At 34.9% G+C, this 18,098-nt stretch overlaps 2 protein-coding genes and 1 long non-coding RNA gene across 3 annotated transcripts; all 3 read left to right on the top strand.

Annotated features, from left to right (window-relative positions):
• The first annotated feature begins 1,012 nt into the window (after positions 1 to 1,012).
• slc51a (solute carrier family 51 member A) lies at positions 1,013 to 10,357 on the top strand. The gene is made up of 8 exons (XM_026237953.1): positions 1,013 to 1,282; positions 5,820 to 5,971; positions 6,271 to 6,344; positions 7,252 to 7,410; positions 8,828 to 8,939; positions 9,019 to 9,165; positions 9,262 to 9,367; positions 9,781 to 10,357. Exons 1-8 carry the CDS (start codon positions 1,207 to 1,209, stop codon positions 9,933 to 9,935), a joined length of 981 nt encoding a protein of 326 aa, XP_026093738.1. The 5' UTR covers positions 1,013 to 1,206; the 3' UTR covers positions 9,936 to 10,357.
• On the top strand, positions 2,656 to 4,669 carry LOC113066197 (uncharacterized). Its single transcript, XR_003279139.1, has 5 exons — positions 2,656 to 2,912; positions 3,378 to 3,428; positions 3,635 to 3,854; positions 3,949 to 4,117; positions 4,355 to 4,669. It is a non-coding gene; the product is annotated as an uncharacterized LOC113066197 (long non-coding RNA).
• Positions 10,358 to 10,921: 564 nt separating the features above from the next.
• pdk3a (pyruvate dehydrogenase kinase, isozyme 3a) lies at positions 10,922 to 17,594 on the top strand. The gene is made up of 11 exons (XM_026237954.1): positions 10,922 to 11,272; positions 12,475 to 12,616; positions 12,697 to 12,768; positions 14,701 to 14,885; positions 14,971 to 15,060; positions 15,595 to 15,672; positions 15,814 to 15,890; positions 16,042 to 16,143; positions 16,230 to 16,337; positions 16,452 to 16,565; positions 16,848 to 17,594. The coding sequence occupies exons 1-11, from the start codon at positions 11,170 to 11,172 to the stop codon at positions 16,989 to 16,991; spliced, it is 1,215 nt and encodes a 404-aa protein (XP_026093739.1). The 5' UTR covers positions 10,922 to 11,169; the 3' UTR covers positions 16,992 to 17,594.
• Positions 17,595 to 18,098: the final 504 nt, after the last annotated feature.

Below are 18,098 nucleotides of genomic sequence, written 5' to 3' on the forward strand. Positions count from 1 at the left end.
TTTTTTACTTTAACGTGGATGTTTTGCGAATGAAGTACATTCTTATTCGTAACAAGAAACAATAAATGTCCTTTTATATAAATATTTTTTTTTTACAAGTATACTCTCTCTCTCTCTCTGTCTGTGTGTGTGTGTGTGTGTGTGTGTGTGTGTGTGTGCGTGTGCATGCTTTTGTGACATATCAGGACACAACTTTGAATAATGACATGGGTATGACAAAGGTATTACAAGGAGAGGGTGTCTTATGAGGACATAACCCATGTCCCCATTTTTCAAAAAGCTTATAAACCATGCAGAATGAGTTTTTTGAGAAAGTAAAAATGCACAATGTTTCCTGTGAGGGTTGGGTTGCTGTAGGGCCATAGAATATACAGTTTCTACAGTATAAAAACCATTATGCCTATGGATGTCCCCACTTTTCACAAAAACAAATGTGTGTGTGTCTGTGTGTTGGTGTGTTGGTTTCAAGGGCTGTTCTTTACCCTGAACTCTTTCCAGCTCATTAGCACTGAGGCCATTCAACTCTTAGAAATCACGTTAAGCATTTTAAACATACTCTTCTCATACTCCTATAACAATCTTTGAAAAAAGTGTATATGTTTTCTCAGTCTTGTGAACTTTGGTCTGTTTGAAGTTGTAACCTCAACCTTCCCAGTTACTGTTTATGCATCCCTTCACAGAACTGATTTAACCGTAATTTCTCGCAGAAGTACAAGAAAAACAAAAATTCCTTAATTGTTACCATTTTTATTTTAATGCTATACAACAATAACAAATTGGTATGAGAAGTTCTTCAGCACTGTGAAGCTTTAGGCTTTTCTGTCATTTTCTTTTTTTATACACGTTTTTAGTGACTAATATAAACACGATAATAATATACAATAGTATTTTTAAGTTGATAAAATGCCTATCCTGGTCTTTAAGAATAGTTTTACTACACACAGATGTAATAACCATCTGAAATGTCGTGTGTGGCGCTATTGCGCAGGCGCGGTTTGTTTCATTGGCCAGTGATCCATCAATAGCATGGGCTCATTGGGCTGGGATTCCACTACAAGCAAGTCTACAAAACACCAGCCTGCTTTCTTCACAGTTTATTAGTTTCATACATGCTGAAACTAGCAGGTGGTGAGAACAGTGGGGTTTCCACGGATTACAGTTTGCCCTGGATCTTGTAAAAAAAAAAAAAAAAAGCTAATTGTCAAGATGGAAATGTCCAATTTCACACTTTTTGACCCGCGATGCAGGCAAGAGGCTCCGTTCGCTATCGCTGTTATTATGCGTAAGTATCTTTTATTATTATTATTTTACTTTATTAACAATAACTATAATGGTGGAAATTATACCGATTTTTGAATGTGTGTGTGTAGGCTATATTTCGAATGTCGTATTTTAAATATTATTCTGATTTTTTTTTCTTGAATATTGTATTTCAAGTATTATTTTTAATTATATGTATTATAAAATGTATTTATTTATTTTCCCCAAAACCGCTAAACACCATTTACATAAACTCTTCTGAGTTTTATAATCAGACGTATGGATCAGAATATAATATTTAATGTAGCATACTCTAGTTACTAGTCTATTTACTGTTACTTTTGAATTTGACATGGCCACTCCCTTTATTAAAACCCTTTATTAAAACCATTCAAACTGAGAAGTTAATATCTTACACTGCTTCAGTGCTTCTCACTCATTGTTGATAAGAAGTGATAGTCCTGAGGTTCAGTGTTCCTGAACTTGAGTTTGCATTTGATAATGCTGAATGGCACTGATGTTGATTCTTTCCAGGTTGTCAAACCCTGATTCTTGTTTTAATATAGGCTATTCTTAGAAGAGACTGAACCTTTAGATTTCAAAAAAGAACCTTTAAGTGCAAAAATGAACTTCTAAGGTTCAAAGTTGAACTTAAAGGTTCTATAATGATCCACTGGTTATGTGGCAGTTATTTTAAGAACATTTGCTTTGGTAAAAGGTTCATATTAGAATATTTAAGGTTCTTTCATTAACCTTTTCTAAGATGTACTGTAAAGACTATAGTTAGAACACGATTTGCTTAACTGTTTCATTAGTAAATTATTAATTTACACACTCAGTATCATTTACTCTTATTTATTACTAATTGTGATGTGAGATGCAGTTGTGGCAACATTGTTGATACAATGTGTTTTGTCTTTACTCATGACCACCTCACATATCTCTAAATAGCACAATAACATGTAGTGCACCATGCTGTTGTCAATTTTTAGAACACAAATTAAAAATCACAAAAAAAAACCTATGTTCATAAATGAACCAGAAGCTATTATGTGCTAAATGGAGAGAGTGAAAATAAACTTTATTTTCAATAGGCTATCTTCATATTTTACAGCCGTACATCCTTTAAATTTTCCCCATACCATATTCAACCTTTAAATCTCAGATAGCCTACTAATTCAGCTCAGAACATGACAAGTAACAAAAGCGAATGATTTTAAATTAATCTGGTTGCAAAACACCTTTTTAGACATGTTTATATTATTGAGGAACACCGTTATGTCATTTTGTAACAATCCTTCAAATGTGAAGCATAGCCTATTTGTTGTGTAAGGTTTCGTCATGTTTCTTTCTTTCTTTCTTTCTTTCTTTCTTTCTTTCTTTCTTATTAGTAATTGGTTTATTATCATCATCATAATCATTATTATTACTTTTATTATTGCGATATTGTTTCGATTTTGAGAATAAAAAACGATCAAAACATATGCATTTAAACCAGGGCGAAGGTTTCTGCGCTTAATACGCAAGTTGCGTAACCCAACGCAAAGCACTGAATCTGTTACGCGCAAGATCAGAGGCCGCGCGGAAAAACCGTTACAAACAAATTTCAAGCGCAAACAGCGGAACTGAGTGGAGCAGCACAAATATCTGAGGTAAGACAACAAAACCTTTCAAATAAAGTATGACCTTTTGTAAAAGCTATGAAAATAACACCTACCTAATGTCATAGCTGTGTGTTAAATGAAGTAAAATGTATAAGATTACAATAAAACCTAAATAATGAGATGCCAGCAAGACCACAGACACCACGAGTAAGTTACTATTCTAACAGTGTTTAAAAATATGTGGACACCTTTACTAATTATTATTATTTATTGTTGTAATTATTTAATGGGATGTACGGAAGAACTTAGTGACTTTGACATTTTCTTATATTTATGCATTTGGTTGTTATTACAAAGCAACTTTTTTGCATTCCCATTTTTAATGGGGTGCTCAGTTAGGAGTGATGGTCAGGTCAGGTTTCCACAAATGTTTAGCTGGACTATGTTGTTATCTTTGCAAATCATTGAGCTGCTTTTACCATACTAACATGCACCTTTCTGGCAACTTCGTAGGTCTTCCTGTTGATATTTCACCTGGATCAATCTCAAGACAACATATTGCTTGTATGTAGCAAAAAAAAAAAAAAAAAAAAAAAAAAAAAGACCAGAGATTTTTTCTTTGACAGGACAAAGCAAAAAAGATTAAAAAAAAAAAAAAAAAACAATTCAAGGTCTGTTTGATTAAATGCGAATATACATGGTAATTTCCATGCAGTAAGTTTATAATTTTAGAGAATTATGAGGGTAAAAATGTTTTTCTCTATTTTCAGGTATGCAACAGGTGAACACAAGTTATCATCAGCCCTTGTTACCAAATACCAGTTCTTGAGAGAAAAGACTGGCAGAGGATGTGCTTAAAAACATATTCAAAAATAAAAATCACATTTGATTAATGTTGAAGAAAAAATGACATTTGCTGCAGGTTCAGCAAAGTAAGAAAACAGATCATTTTACCAGGAGTCCATCAAAAATATGGCAACCGTTGTAGAGGTAGGGTTGCTAAAATAATGTGACACTTCAATACTTATATTTCTATTATCCTGTGAGAATGTTTCATGTTTATGTTTATTTATTTATTTTGCAGGATCTATCTGGTCAAAATTTCAAAAGAGGTCAAGGTCAGTTGGGGTAAGAGTAAGAGACAGAGTCTGGAGGCACAAACAGTGATCAGCTGTTTGTTCAGCTGATATTGTTACTGAGCTGAATGAAGAATGGATGAAGAAAACAAATCTGTGTTGATTTGGCACACGAAGGTAATAAATCACTGATTTGCATGAACAATAAAGCTAAGAATCACAATGATCAGAAACATAGTATGCCATATTCAATTCAACAAATTTTCTATTAAAAGTGTCAGTGGTTGCTGTATATATATATATATATATATATATATATATATATATATATATATATATATATATATATATATAATACAATATAATACGTTTCACGTTAACTACTAAATATAACATTATTTTCTCCTGGTTTAGGAACCAGATTCACCCAAGCCTGTGCTGTTTATAAAGGGACATGTCTTGGATGCGGAGTCTCTTTAAGAAATAGTGATGGAAGTGGAGGAGGAGGTCTGTGAAGTAGATGATGTGAACACAGCTCTACACTTCAACTTCAACACTGAATATGCTTCAAAGTTGAGAGACACATTAAACAGTTTTCAGTAAAAGTCAGGGTATCATAATGCCAAAACCAATATGCCACCCACAATGGCTAATTATTGCAATTTGTTTTATTAAATTAATCTGTATGTTTATAAATGCATGATATTTATTGTTTTTTATGTATGTGTATGTAAGACACATTTATGGATGATTGTTTTTTTTTTTTTGTTGGTTTGTTTGTAATACATATTTATGAATTAAACAGTTTATGGACAATCATGGTGTTCTGTGTTTATAGTGAAATTGGATTTGTAATGTATAATAAAAATATTAATAACAACAACAACAATAATGTTATTGCTATCTAGAAAATGGTTCATAAAGGAACTGACGAGGGTCATTAATGCACCTTTAAGTGAAGGTTACAATTAGAACATTTTCAAAAAGATTCAGAAATGAACCTTTAAGGTTCCCCCACAGTTTCAATCTCCAGGAACCTCAAAAGGTTCATTTTTGAACCTTTTCTTCTAAGAGTGATAGTTCTCACCTTTACTATAACTTGCAGTATAGAGGGAGGGATGAGAGTATCAGCTGTGACTGTAAACGTATAAGGGTTGATTTTTCCTCAGAAGAACTGTGTACATGCACAATTATGTGTTCTTGTTAAAATGACTTACAAGAGTTCATGCACTTTAATTGGCGAAGGCTTTAGGAGGGCAATTTGGACATGGGAGTTATAGGTAAAATACCAGACACCTGGTTTGTGTAAAACTAATCACCAGCACAACGTGCCAGACATTAAGTATCATTGAAATGAGACCGATTATAAGTGATGCAATCTGAAATGTGAGGTTGTGAAACCATTCCTAAAATTCCCAATTTAGAACTGACTAGAATTTTCCTGCGTACTTCATTCTAACTGGAAACACATGGATAGTTTATAAGGTTTCTATAAATGTCCCTCTATAAATTTAGAATTGCCCTTTTATTCCATGCTGTATGCCTTTAAATTATTATTTCTGTTGCCGTGACATGTTCCTGGATCAGCATCTTTTGATGATCCTGGATCAAAAATATAGACTTAACGCAATCCCTACCCCTAAACCTAACACTAACGATAATTTATTCCTAAAGTCAGTGGGAAATGATAGCTGATTAACAAGAGTGTAGAAGCACCTAAACACTGACTGCAAACCTAAAACAGATATTTCCTGAAAAGTTATATCTCAATTCTGATTGGTTGATTGGAATGTCGTTCCAGAATCAACAAGGATTAATATATAGTATGACAATGATGTAAACATTTGGATCTTCTGATTGTGTTGTTTGTGTTCTTCAGAGCTGGATATCTTTGGCATTGTCCTCTTCTCTGTACTGACTTTAATGGCCACAGTGTCCATGCTGGTTTTCATTGAAGAATGCATATACATCTATAAGAAAGTACCTCCAAATAAGAAAAGTGTAATCATCTGGGTCACTGGAGCAGCACCGGTGAGTTATATCAGTCAAACGTTAGTCATTCCATCTGCTCTATTATTCACGTTATCACTTATATCCCTGCCGCCTGCCTCTTTTTATTTCAAAATCTATTATTTAAAAAAGTTTTCTTAATAATTCATCCCAAATATTTCATGCCAAATATGAGCTTTATCTCTATCCCACCCAGACGGAAACTCAATGGCAATGGTACAGTTAGTCATTTTTTCTAGTGCATTACTCCCTGGTTGAGTGATTATGAGTCTCAAGTTCATCTTCTTCTTAGGTGTTATGTTTATCTTTATCTTTTTTAGGTCATTGCTACCATGTCTTGTTTGGGAATGTGGGTTCCAAGGGCCACAATGTTCACTGATATGACATCAGCCACGTGAGTTCGCTCTTTACTTTTTCCCAGTGTGGAATGAATGAAAAAAGAAAGTATAAACTAGGTTGTGGAGAAAGACAATAAGACAGTATTACTAGAGTATACTGCCCAACTCTAAAACTAGTACATTTTGTGAATAAACTTTGATGTTGGCTTGAGAAACCCAAGCCTGAATGTTTGAAGCAGTTGTAAAAGCTTGAAGTATTAAAATTTAGATAGAATAGATATAGGGGGAAGTCGTGGTCTAGTGGTTAGAGAGATTTGTGTGTGGACACTTTGGATGGGTTAAATGCAGTGCACGAATTCTGCGTATGGGTAACCATACTTGGCTGGATATCACATCACTTTCACATGTTGATAGCATGTTTTTAGCATGATTAACATGTTGCTATCATATTTTTCCACATGATTAGCATGTTGTTAGCATGTTTGTAGCGTGATTAAAATACTGCTAGCATGATTTTAACCTGATTAACATGTTAAAGGCATGTTGCTAGCACAATTAGCATGTTGCTAGCATGTTTTTAGATTGATTAGGATTCTGTTAGCAGGTTTTAACATGATTAGCTTGTTGTCAGCATTTTTCTAACATGTTTTTCTAGCATTTGTTATCATGTTTTAACATGCTTTTACAATATTGCTAGCATGGTTTAACATTTTTCTAACCTGATTAGCATGTTGCTAACATGTTTTTACCATGCTCACCATGTTTCTGGCACTGATAACAAATTGCTACCATGTTCTTACCATGATTTGAATGTTTTTAGCATGTTGCTAGCATGTTTCTTACATGATTAACATTTTTCTAACATGATTAGCATGTTGCTAGCAGGTTTTTAGTATGATTTAATGTTTGTGGGTGTGGGTGCAACCGTGACACAAATTTACATATTTCTGACTTAATTTGCAGATACTTTGCAATTGTGGTCTTTAAGTTCCTGATTCTCATGATTGAAGAGGTCGGAGGAGACGATGCATTTCTCAGGCGCTCAGAGGATAAGTCATTAAAGATCAGCACGGGACCTTGTTGCTGCTGCTGTCCGTGTCTGCCAAACGTCCCCATCACACGGTAGGCAAACCTAAGAGTGTGCGAACCATTTCTTAGTGGTTGCTATGAATCTCAAAAAATCTAAATAGCCCACCCTCCTTGTATCTATGACCGGGGACTAGGGCCCACTTGAGGGCCTCAGCAAACATCCAAGGTGGCCGCTATTTGCCTTATTGTAAGCTAAAATAACTAAAAATGTACTTTAACTCACCTCACCACTTAATTAATTAATTGATTAGTTAATTAGTTAATTGATTTTAAGTGTTATTTCTAGACCTGAAAAAATGTAAAGTCAATTAATAAAATCTTAAAACTCAGTGAGTATTTCTATAATTAGTATACAAGTTCCATAATATTTCATTAGGTAGAAAGTTTTTTTATTAATTTTTTTAAGCTAATGATTTGTTAAATGTTTTATACTTTAGAAAAAAAAATACTGATGTGGTCAATAGACCTTAGTTAGGGAAGTGCCATATATATACTGTGTAATAATAATTTTTTTTTTTTTTTGAATGAGGTATAAAATATGGTGCATTCAGTTGATTGTTCTGTTTTTTAACAACACACCAATTGTTCAGTTGATGAAAATTCTATTAGGAAAAAAAACGTTCAAAAGTTTAAAAGTTGTCCTGGACTGCTGAATCCTCACAGCCTCATTTTCCATGTTAAATTCGACATAAAAATAATATTTCAAAGCAGCTTCACAGTTATAAACAGGAAAAAAACAGTATTAAAATTCTTCACTTAACTGAATACAATTTCAGCTGTAAAGTAGCTCTAAAAAGGCAATAGCATATCCATTCAACTCACTTTAGTTAAAAAATAAAGTTACTCAAAACAAGCTTATTTCAGCCATAAGCAGCTCTACTGAGCTCAAGCTGGTTAAATGTTGATTTAATTCAGTTCAGTAACAGTGTCAGTGTTGCAGAGTTCATCAATTATGAGAGTTAACTGTCATTATTCAGTTCAATTTCATTCAAATTTTGTTCACATCTAATAGTGTCAGTGCAGTCAATATGAACATCCTGCACAGGAGCCTGTATAGAAATAAATGAATAATTCATATTAACTAAATTACGCCTGCATGTTATAGTCATTCTAAAACTAGCATCTGAAGTTTGCCATGAATTGCCTATATTTTCGACTGGATGGCGACAGGATGAGTGCACCTCTGGCCATTCAACTCTTCTGCAAACAAGAGGTCTTTATCATACTTAGTGGATAACCTAAATTGGGCACCTCCGGGACTCTTTGCTATCTGGGAGAAGGGAGCCGTTTGCAGCTCCTGGAATCACTGTAAGACTTCCCTTATCAAACTCAACATAAACAGTGTTGAGTTTGATGCGATACCTGTGGGTGGGCTCATGTGATGTGGAATGTCAAATCTGAAAAACCACCTTTTTTAATTTCCTTCAAATATTGTGCTTTGCTTTTTCAGACGATCTCTGTTCATATTGAAACTGGGGTCCTACCAGTTTGCGCTGTTGAAATTGGTCTTAACCATCCTTTCTATAGTCCTCTGGACGAATGGAAACTTCAGTTTAGCTGAGGTAAGTATTGAATGTGCAGTTATTTCAATACATCATTTTATTTTTACAGCATTACAGCATTTCTTTCTCTGCTCTGTAGGTTTCATCCACTGGAGCAGCCATATGGATAAACTCCTTTATAGGCGTTCTCACCATTATCGCCCTTTGGCCTGTTGCAATCATGTTCATGCATGTGCGAGAGGCATTACGCACCCTTAAAATGGTCCCTAAATATGCCATGTATCAGGTATTTATTCCTTACAATTTTTAGAACATCCTTGGTGTTTAGTATTGCTGGAATGAGTGTTACCAGAGATTCAACAAAAATTACATCTACCCATAGTTGGTGCTGATTCTCAGCCAGCTGCAAACTGCTGTCATCAACATACTGGCAATGAACGGGACTATTGCCTGCGCACCACCCTACACGTCCCAGGCCCGTGGATACAGTGAGTACTATCATGTGGCAGAATGTAAAATAACAATCCTGTTAAATTATCAAAGAGCACAGGACTTAAAGAGATTCATTATAAACATAAAACTTCTGTCATAATTTCCTGTCCTCGTGTTATTCCAAATCTGTATGAGTTTCTTCTTAGCAGAATGAGTTGCTTTCGTTTAAATGAAGGTGGATGAGCAGCTGTCAAGCTCCAAAAGGCAGCATAAAAGTTTCATAAAGTGTAACTTTTGTGTTCCACTAAAGTGAAGAAAGGCAGTCATACAGGTTTGGAAAAACATGATGCAACAGAATTTCATTTTTTTGGGGCATAATTTCCCTTTAACTCTTGCTTCATTTGCCTACAACTACTTAAATAGTCTGTCATTAATGGTTCCTAAAAACACCCTCAATTTCTTTTTGCAGTGATGAGTCAGCAGCTGTTGATTGTGGAGATGTTTATCATCACGCTAGTGACCCGTGTTTTATATAGACGTCAGTATGACCCCATACCAGATCTGGATGATGTTGAAGAGACAAAGACTGTCCTCACCCCATTAAAAGTTGTAGAAATTGCCTAAGAAGAACAGACTGTTGCGTGTGACTGTTGGGAAAATCTGTGAACAGTGATGGTCAATAACATTGCATTTTCAATATGTATGTACATGCTAGTATCTAAAATTTTGTCAGATCTGTGTTTTTTTTTTTTTACTGATGTCACTGCGAGTTATTGGGTCTGATTTTGATGTTTACACTTTTTATTGGGTCCGTCAATCTGGGGAATCAGAACTACAAAGCATTAGTAGATCTTGTGAGTCATGGTGCACATTGCTGATAAAGTGAAATCAAATCTTTTCTAAGGCTGAAGGGTCGGCTGGATGAAAGGTTTTTTAGAACTGTTTAAAGGTCAGGATTCATTTATGTTGCTAAATTGAATGTTGATATATTATCCTTCATACTGTAAAATCTGTCACTTCCTCCTGTTGAATACAGATTTTTTTCAGTATTTATGTAATTTGTCTGATGTTGTTACTGTTAAACTAAAAGTATTAAAATAGGTAATTGAACAAAAAATTTTTTTACTTTATTTACTTTATTTATTTTAAAAAAAGTACTACAATTTATAAAAGTAAACCAATACATTGAATTTTATTAAAAAGTGATTTAGAAATAATGCTAGGTGACAATAATAAAATTATAAAATTTAACTAAACTTGAAAATGAAACTGAAAATATAATAATAATAGCTAACCCAAAATATTAATTACGGCTATATAATATATATATATATATATATATATATATATATATATATATATATATATATATATATATATTTTTTACAAAGCAAGCAAGCAACAAATTAAAGCTGAATTAATAATACTTGCAAAATGTTTTATAGGATGAAATGCACGTTAATAATGCAAACAAACACCAAACATAACTGCTATCCTGCAACCTAACTTTACACAGAGGCGTTTCGTTCAGGTAAATGAATGGACCAATTACAAAGCACTATCTAGTTCTTCCGTGTTCTTCTCACCCAATCACAGCGCTTGCTGTTTGAATCATGGTCGGTTGTGTTTTCGCTCTCGTTGTACGTGCTGTTTAGCGCAACAGTGGCCGTGCGGGACAACACGGTACACACATATAACACGGTGTTCTGTTATATAAATATGAAACGAAGGTGAATTTTTCGTATACGGATGTTGCGGACAGCTCTACTCTTTGGACCATCCCTGCCATGATCTCAATATAAAGAGATCCTTTTTTTTTTAAACAGCCTGTCCTCAGTCGGTTCACATTTCCCCCACAATGAGACTGTACGCATTTCTTCTGAAGGACCATTTACCAAAAATAGAATATTATTCAAGGTTTTCACCATCGCCCCTGTCAATCAAACAGTTTCTGGAATTCGGTAAGTGCGAGCGCATCCGTCACGTGCAAACTGACAGTCGCTGACAGCGGCACTCGTTATTACTTTTGATGCAGCACGATTATGTTGATTGCTTCATAAAATGACTATATTTTATAACCCATCTTTGTTTGGGTGTATGTTTAGTCTTCAAAACCGTTCACTGGAAATGCGACAATTTTGGTAAACAAGAACTTTGTGCATTCGGAAATAAAACATTCACCGCCTCTGTTTTATATTAATGAGGAAGTTGGTACTGTTTCTATGACACTAGGAGATATGACACTTAATAATTTCCAAAGTTAACATTTAAAGATTACAAATTCGAGACCGTTTAAACAGAAGAGTCACACATTAGAATCGTTGATCCCATACTGTATATGTCTAAAAATATATGTATGTCCTTCAGGTATTTATCGTCATTTATCTTGTTAAGTTAATTGTTTGCATATATTATTTGGTTTGATTGTTATTTATGTGCAGTCGTTTGCATATGAACCATCTTATATTAATAATATTATTGTAGTATAATATAACTGTCCATACTTTTATAAGAGGGAGAGGCTCTTTATAATAAAGAATAAAGTGTGTGATATGAACGCTATGTAGACAACACCTATGTGACGTTGTCACAATAAATTTGAAGGTTTTTAATTGGATGGTTCACCCCAAAACGAAAATCCTGTCATTAAATCATATGTCATCCTAAATCGTCTGAATGTGGAAAAATGAAAAGGTTTGTGAATTTTCATTTTTGGGTGAACAGTGCACCGAACAATAGGAGGAATGGCACAAAAGGGACTGTCATAATGACATGAGTCAGAAGAAAGGCTTATGCAACAAGGCTAATTACAATATTAGTTACAATCTTAAATAAATTATAGGGATGGTTAAACCTTCCTGTGATGTTTCAGCTGAAAACATATTGGTGTGCTCTGAAGGCCTACAGCAAGAGTGCATGTTTACCAGTTTGATGCTTTTCAGAATACACAATAGTTTCAAAATAGTTTTACATAAAGTCACGAATGTTAATATTTATTATACTGTATCTTATTGTCTTCAAAGCTTATAGTTGAGCCTGATTAATGAGTTGTGCAGTACTTTGCAGGTGTCAGGTATCATTTTTCTGCTCTTTCCCATCTGTAAACACTGACAGCCCCTCCTGTTTTCTCAGTTGTTTATGTTTCGGGTTGCTGGATTTTCAGGTAGGGATAATGCATGTGAGAAGACGTCTTACATGTTCCTGCGGAAGGAGCTGCCAGTGCGTCTGGCTAACACTATGAGAGAGGTCAATCTGCTGCCCGACAGGCTCCTCAGCCAACCTTCAGTCAAACTGGTGCAGAAATGGTAATAAAACTGAGTTTGAAATGGAGGATGTCAGATACACATGCTTCATGAAGCCTGAGCCCTGCCAAATCTCTCCCCAGGTACATGCAAAGTTTTTTCGAACTTCTAGAGTTTGAGAACAGGAAACCAGAAGACCCACATGCCCTGAATGAGTGAGTGGAACTCTTTTTATTATGTTTTTTTTTTCTTTTTGTGAGCCAGATAAACGTTCTTGTTCTGCAGGCAGTTGCACGGCATGCTATTATATTTTCACGTGAAGTGAATTCAGGCCAGAGTTGAGAACAGAGGAGTCAGTGACTGAAAGCTGCCCTGACAGTGGAAAAGAAGAAACAGGCTATGCATGCTGGATCAGTGAAAACAAAGAAAGAATCCTGCTCACATGCCATGTCTACATACAATGGTGTTTATTCATACAAAATACAAACCCGATTCCAAAAAAGTTGGGACACTGTACAAATTGTGAGTTAAAAAGAAATGGAATAATTTACAAATCTCATAAACTTATATTTTATTCACAATAGAATATAGATAACATATCAAATGTTGAAAGTGAGATATTCTGAAATGTCTTGCCAAATATTGGCTCATTTTGGATTTCATGAGAGCTACATATTCCAAAAAAGTTGGGACAGGTAGCAATGAGAGGCCGGAAAAGTTAAATGTGCATATAAGTTGGAGGACCAGTTTGCAACTAATTAGGTCAATTGGCAGCATGATAAAAAGAGTGGCAGTGTCTCTCAGAAGTCAAGATGGGCAGAGGATCACCAATTCCCCCAATGCTGCAGTGAAAAATAGTGGAGCAATATCAGAAAAGAGTTTATCAGAGAAAAAATGACAAAGAGTTTGAAGTTATCTTCATATATAAAACTCTATATACCGTTTTCTCTGGGCCAAGGGTAATTTAAAATGGACTGTGGCAAAGTGGAAAACTGTTCTGTGGTCAGACGAATCAAAATTTGAAGTTCTTTTTGGAAAACTGCGATGCCATGTCATCCGGACTAAAGAGGACTAGGACAACCCAAGTTGTTATCAGCGCTCAGTTCAGAAGCCTGCATCTCTGATGGTATGGGGTTGCATGAGTGTGTGTGGCATGGGCAGCTTACACATCTGGAAAGGCATCATCAATGCTGAAAGGTATATCCAAGTTCTAGAACAACATATGCTCCCATCCAGACGTCATCTCTTTCAGGGAAGACCTTGCATTTTCCAAAATGACAATGTCAGACCACATACTGCATCAATTACAACATCATGTCTGCGTAAAAGAAGGATCCAGGTACTGAAATGGCCAGACTGCAGTCCAGATCTTTCACCCATAGAAAACATTTGGCTCATCATAAAGAGGAAGATGCGAGAAAGAAGACCTAAGACAATTGAGCAGCTAGAAGCCTGTATTAGACAAGAATGGGAAAACATTCCTATTCCTAAACTTGAGCAACTTGTCTCCTCAGTCCCCAGACGTTTACAGACTGTTAGTAACAGTGTTAACATGGCCTTGTTTTTGAGATGTGTTGATGCCATGAATTTTAAAATCAACTTATTTTTCCCTTAAAATTATACATTCTTTTCAGTTTAAACATTTGATATGTCATCTATGTTGTATTCTGAATAAGATATTTAAATTTGAAGCTTCCACATCATTGCATTCTGTTTTTATTCACAATTTGTACAGTGTCCCAACTTTTTTGGAATCGGGTTTGTACTATAAATGACCTGAATGACAAGAAATGGGTGGATTTGGGTGTACTTACAGTTTGCCCCAGCTAAACGGTATAGCCTAATGACTAGGTCAGTGTTAGATATTTTATTGTTCATTCCAATATTTTTACATTTAGATTAACTTCGTCATCATCTAATGCTCACTTATAATTTAATAGCTGTTAAATGTAATCTTTAGCAAATCTCAATAAATATAAAATTTTCTCATAGGTAACTGTAAATTCTAATGTGATTCAAAATTAAATTCTTTACGTTCAAAAATTGACCGTAATATGAAGATAATTATCAATCTCAGATAGAATTTCATTATTGCAATATTTATTTAAAAACCTGTGGTTAATTTTTATCTATCAATGTTTTTCTAGCTTTCTGGAGACTCTTATTGAGATCAGGAATAGGCACAATGATGTGGTCCCGACTATGGCCCAGGGTGTGATCGAATATAAAGAGAAGTTTGGTTTCGATCCATTTGTCAGCTCCAACATCCAGTACTTTTTGGACCGCTTCTACACCAACCGAATCTCCTTTCGCATGCTCATCAACCAGCACAGTACGTCACGCTAAAAAAGACACCACTTACTGCTCCATAGTTTTTCAGTGAGTTTTAAACTAATTGCTTTTGCTCTTTATTACAGCTCTCCTTTTTGGCAATGACATCAACCCAGCCCATCCGAAACACATTGGCAGTATTGATCCCAGCTGCAGTGTTGCTGAGGTGGTGACTGGTAAGTTTTTATTTTTTGTTCTGTCACATACACTATCATAGAAAAGTTTGGGGTATTTAATTTAATTTAATTTCAGCATGCTCGTATTATTCAAAGTGACTGTAAAGAAATTTAAAAGGTTTAAAAAGATTAATATTTTAAATAAATGCCCTTGTTTTGAACTTTTTTATATTTATCAAATAATATCGAAAAATGTTTCACAAAAATATGAAGCAGTACAGTGTTTTTTTTCTGAAGGATCATGTGACACTGAAGCCCGGAGTAATGACACTGAAAATTAAGTTTTGCCATCACAGGAATAAATTACATTCTTAAACATAATCAGATAGAAACCAGTTATTTTAAATTGCAATAATATTTCATAATATCACTGGTTTTATTGTATTTTGATTAAATAAATGCAGCCTTTGTGAGCACGAGACTTCTTTCAAAAAATCCTACCAACCCCAAGCTTTAGAAGCAGTGTAGGAAAACCATCCTTATCTTTTGTTTGGATTTTGTGCTCCACTGATTCAAGCTTGATGTTGTTTTCAGATGCATACGAGACCGCCAAGATGGTGTGCGAGCAATATTATTCAGCTGCCCCTGAACTCAAGATAGAGGAATTCAATGGTACTTATGTCCTTATTGTTCAATGTCCTTATTCTCTCACAAAACTCAATATATAATGTTTGCTTCAGAGTTAATTCAAGTCTAATTCATGTAAAACATCTAGAGCTCCAAAATAGTATAAATATGTTCTTTTTTATGTAGCAAAGGCTCCTCAAAAACCCATCCAGGCTGTGTACGTTCCCTCACACCTTTTCCACATGCTGTTTGAACTGTTTAAGGTAAGTTTCTAAAACTTGCAGATACATATTGAATTTGATATATCGGAGTACTGGCATGTGTTGCGCAGTTCAATATTTAGCAGTACTTATCTTTTGTGTTTCTCCCAAGGTCCTGACGTACTGCTGTAACAACTTGTGTTTGTGTTTTTAGAATGCAATGCGGGCCACCAATGAGCTCCACGAGGGTAGTAAGGAGGGCCTTCCTCTTATAAAAGCAAAAGTGACCCTGGGGAAAGAAGATCTCTCTGTGAAGGTCAGATTATTTAAAAATCGGTTTTCTTTGCAAACATGTACACATGGCATGCCTTGATCCCAATCTTCCTGTGTTTTTCATCATAGATCAGTGACATGGGAGGGGGCGTGGCTTTACGGAAGATTGACAGGCTGTTCAACTACACCTACTCGACTGCACCAACACCCAGTCTGGACTCGAAACGAGTGCCATTGGTAAAGAAGTTTGGCTACAATATCCTTAAAAAACAACAACAACAAGCTTTATCCTTGGACAGCTGTTCTAAATCTAGCATCGTCCTTTGTAACCTTATCTCCATGTGTCTATAGGCTGGATTTGGACATGGTTTGCCGATCTCCAGACTGTACGCCCGCTACTTTCAAGGGGACCTGAAACTGTACTCGATGGAAGGTGTAGGGACCGATGCCGTCATCTACTTGAAGGTAAAAACAGCTCTCAATTTGCACTTTACAGAATTATTCCACTAGGTTTTAAATGACATTAAAAAATTAAATTAACATTTATGCATCCAGCAGATGCTTTTATCCAAAGCGACTGACAGTGCATTCAGACTAACATTTTTTTAACTAACACATGTTCCCTGGGAATTGAACCCACAACCTTGCGCTGCTAACGCAATGCTCTACCACATGAGCCACAGAAACACAGGGTTAATAGATGTCTAATTCATGTTAAACATCCACCCTGTCATCTTCTCTGACCAGGCTCTCTCCAGCGAATCATTTGAGCGTCTGCCCGTCTTTAACAAATCTGCTTGGCGACACTATCAAGGAGGCCCAGGAGCAGATGACTGGAGCAACCCGAGCAAAGAGCCCAGAGATGCTTCAAAATACAAGGCCAAAAGATAATCGCACTCGCCCCATCCATGTACCACTGCACCCGTTACAGACATACTATCTTTAGTCTAGCTTCAGCTGCCATGGCAACATCACATCGATGCTGAGTGTTCTATACTTGTTAGCATTTCCAGAGCTAAAGAGCTGGTGATGTAAGTGTCATTAAGTCTCTGTTTCCTCCTTTGTGCAGCTACGGTTGTAAGATACAGAACCTCTTTTTAGTGTCTTCCATTGGAGTCAGAGGAAAAAGTGAACGTTTGTGGCCGGGGTGTCAGATACTTTGGTTCTTTTTTAATTATGCCACACAGTAGCCTCCCCTGTTGCATTTTCTAAAACAGTCAGTGAAGGATGCCTGGAGTTTGAGATGGTGAAAAACAAAGAGCACTTGTTTTTGTTTTCCTTTCAAAAATTCACAGGCACTAGAGAGGGTTTATCCCCAGTTTCTGTGTCTACAACTCCTGTTTTCTTGGCAGTGGACTAATGGAGAAATTATTTAACAAGGCTCTGAAGAAATGGAAATAATTTGGTTAAGCTCAAAGCTTAGTTATTAAGTTTAGTTTTTTTTTAGTTAGTTATTTTTCACCCTAAAATCAAGAGAAAAATATGAAATTATATTTTGCATAAAGAAAATAAAATGTATACAATTAGTCATTTTTGCATTATGACATTATGATATATTTTTAGTAATTATTAAGTAATTATATATAAATAATGATATATTTTAAAAGTAATATATATATATATATATTTTTTTTTATTTTTTATTTTTTTATTTTTTTTAAATTATATCATTATTAATGTATGTAATTTGGAAAAAATACTTATTTTTAATTATAAAACCTTTTCAGTTATTATATTTTTTCATATATATATATATATATATGTATGTATGTATGTATGTATGTATATATGTGTGTGTGTATATATAGATAGATAGATAGATAGATAAATGTATTAGAATTTATACTTGTATAATATATTTATAATTTAAGGCATTTATGATATATTTTTTATCAAATAAAAAAAAATTAATTTGTGAGTTTAATTGGGAAAATAAAATCTTTCCAGACAAGATGATTTTCATTACTGTATGACAGTAGTGACAATTTGAGAAGGGAA

Source organism: Carassius auratus, chromosome 49 (assembly GCF_003368295.1).
Source record: "Carassius auratus strain Wakin chromosome 49, ASM336829v1, whole genome shotgun sequence".
NCBI lineage: Eukaryota > Metazoa > Chordata > Actinopteri > Cypriniformes > Cyprinidae > Carassius > Carassius auratus.

What these genes read in the sequence shown, in the direction of transcription:
- slc51a (XM_026237953.1), top strand. Translation starts at nt 1,207, where the DNA reads ATGGAAATGTCCAATTTCACACTTTTTGACCCGCGATGCAGGCAAGAG. An exon ending in CGCTATCGCTGTTATTATGC is followed by an intron (nt 1,283 to 5,819) that starts GTAAGTATCTTT and finishes TGTGTTCTTCAG; the next exon opens with AGCTGGATATCTTTGGCATT. An exon ending in GTCCCAGGCCCGTGGATACA is followed by an intron (nt 9,368 to 9,780) that starts GTGAGTACTATC and finishes TTCTTTTTGCAG; the next exon opens with TGATGAGTCAGCAGCTGTTG.
- pdk3a (XM_026237954.1), top strand. Translation starts at nt 11,170, where the DNA reads ATGAGACTGTACGCATTTCTTCTGAAGGACCATTTACCAAAAATAGAA. An exon ending in GACCCACATGCCCTGAATGA is followed by an intron (nt 12,769 to 14,700) that starts GTGAGTGGAACT and finishes ATGTTTTTCTAG; the next exon opens with CTTTCTGGAGACTCTTATTG. An exon ending in ACTCGAAACGAGTGCCATTG is followed by an intron (nt 16,338 to 16,451) that starts GTAAAGAAGTTT and finishes ATGTGTCTATAG; the next exon opens with GCTGGATTTGGACATGGTTT.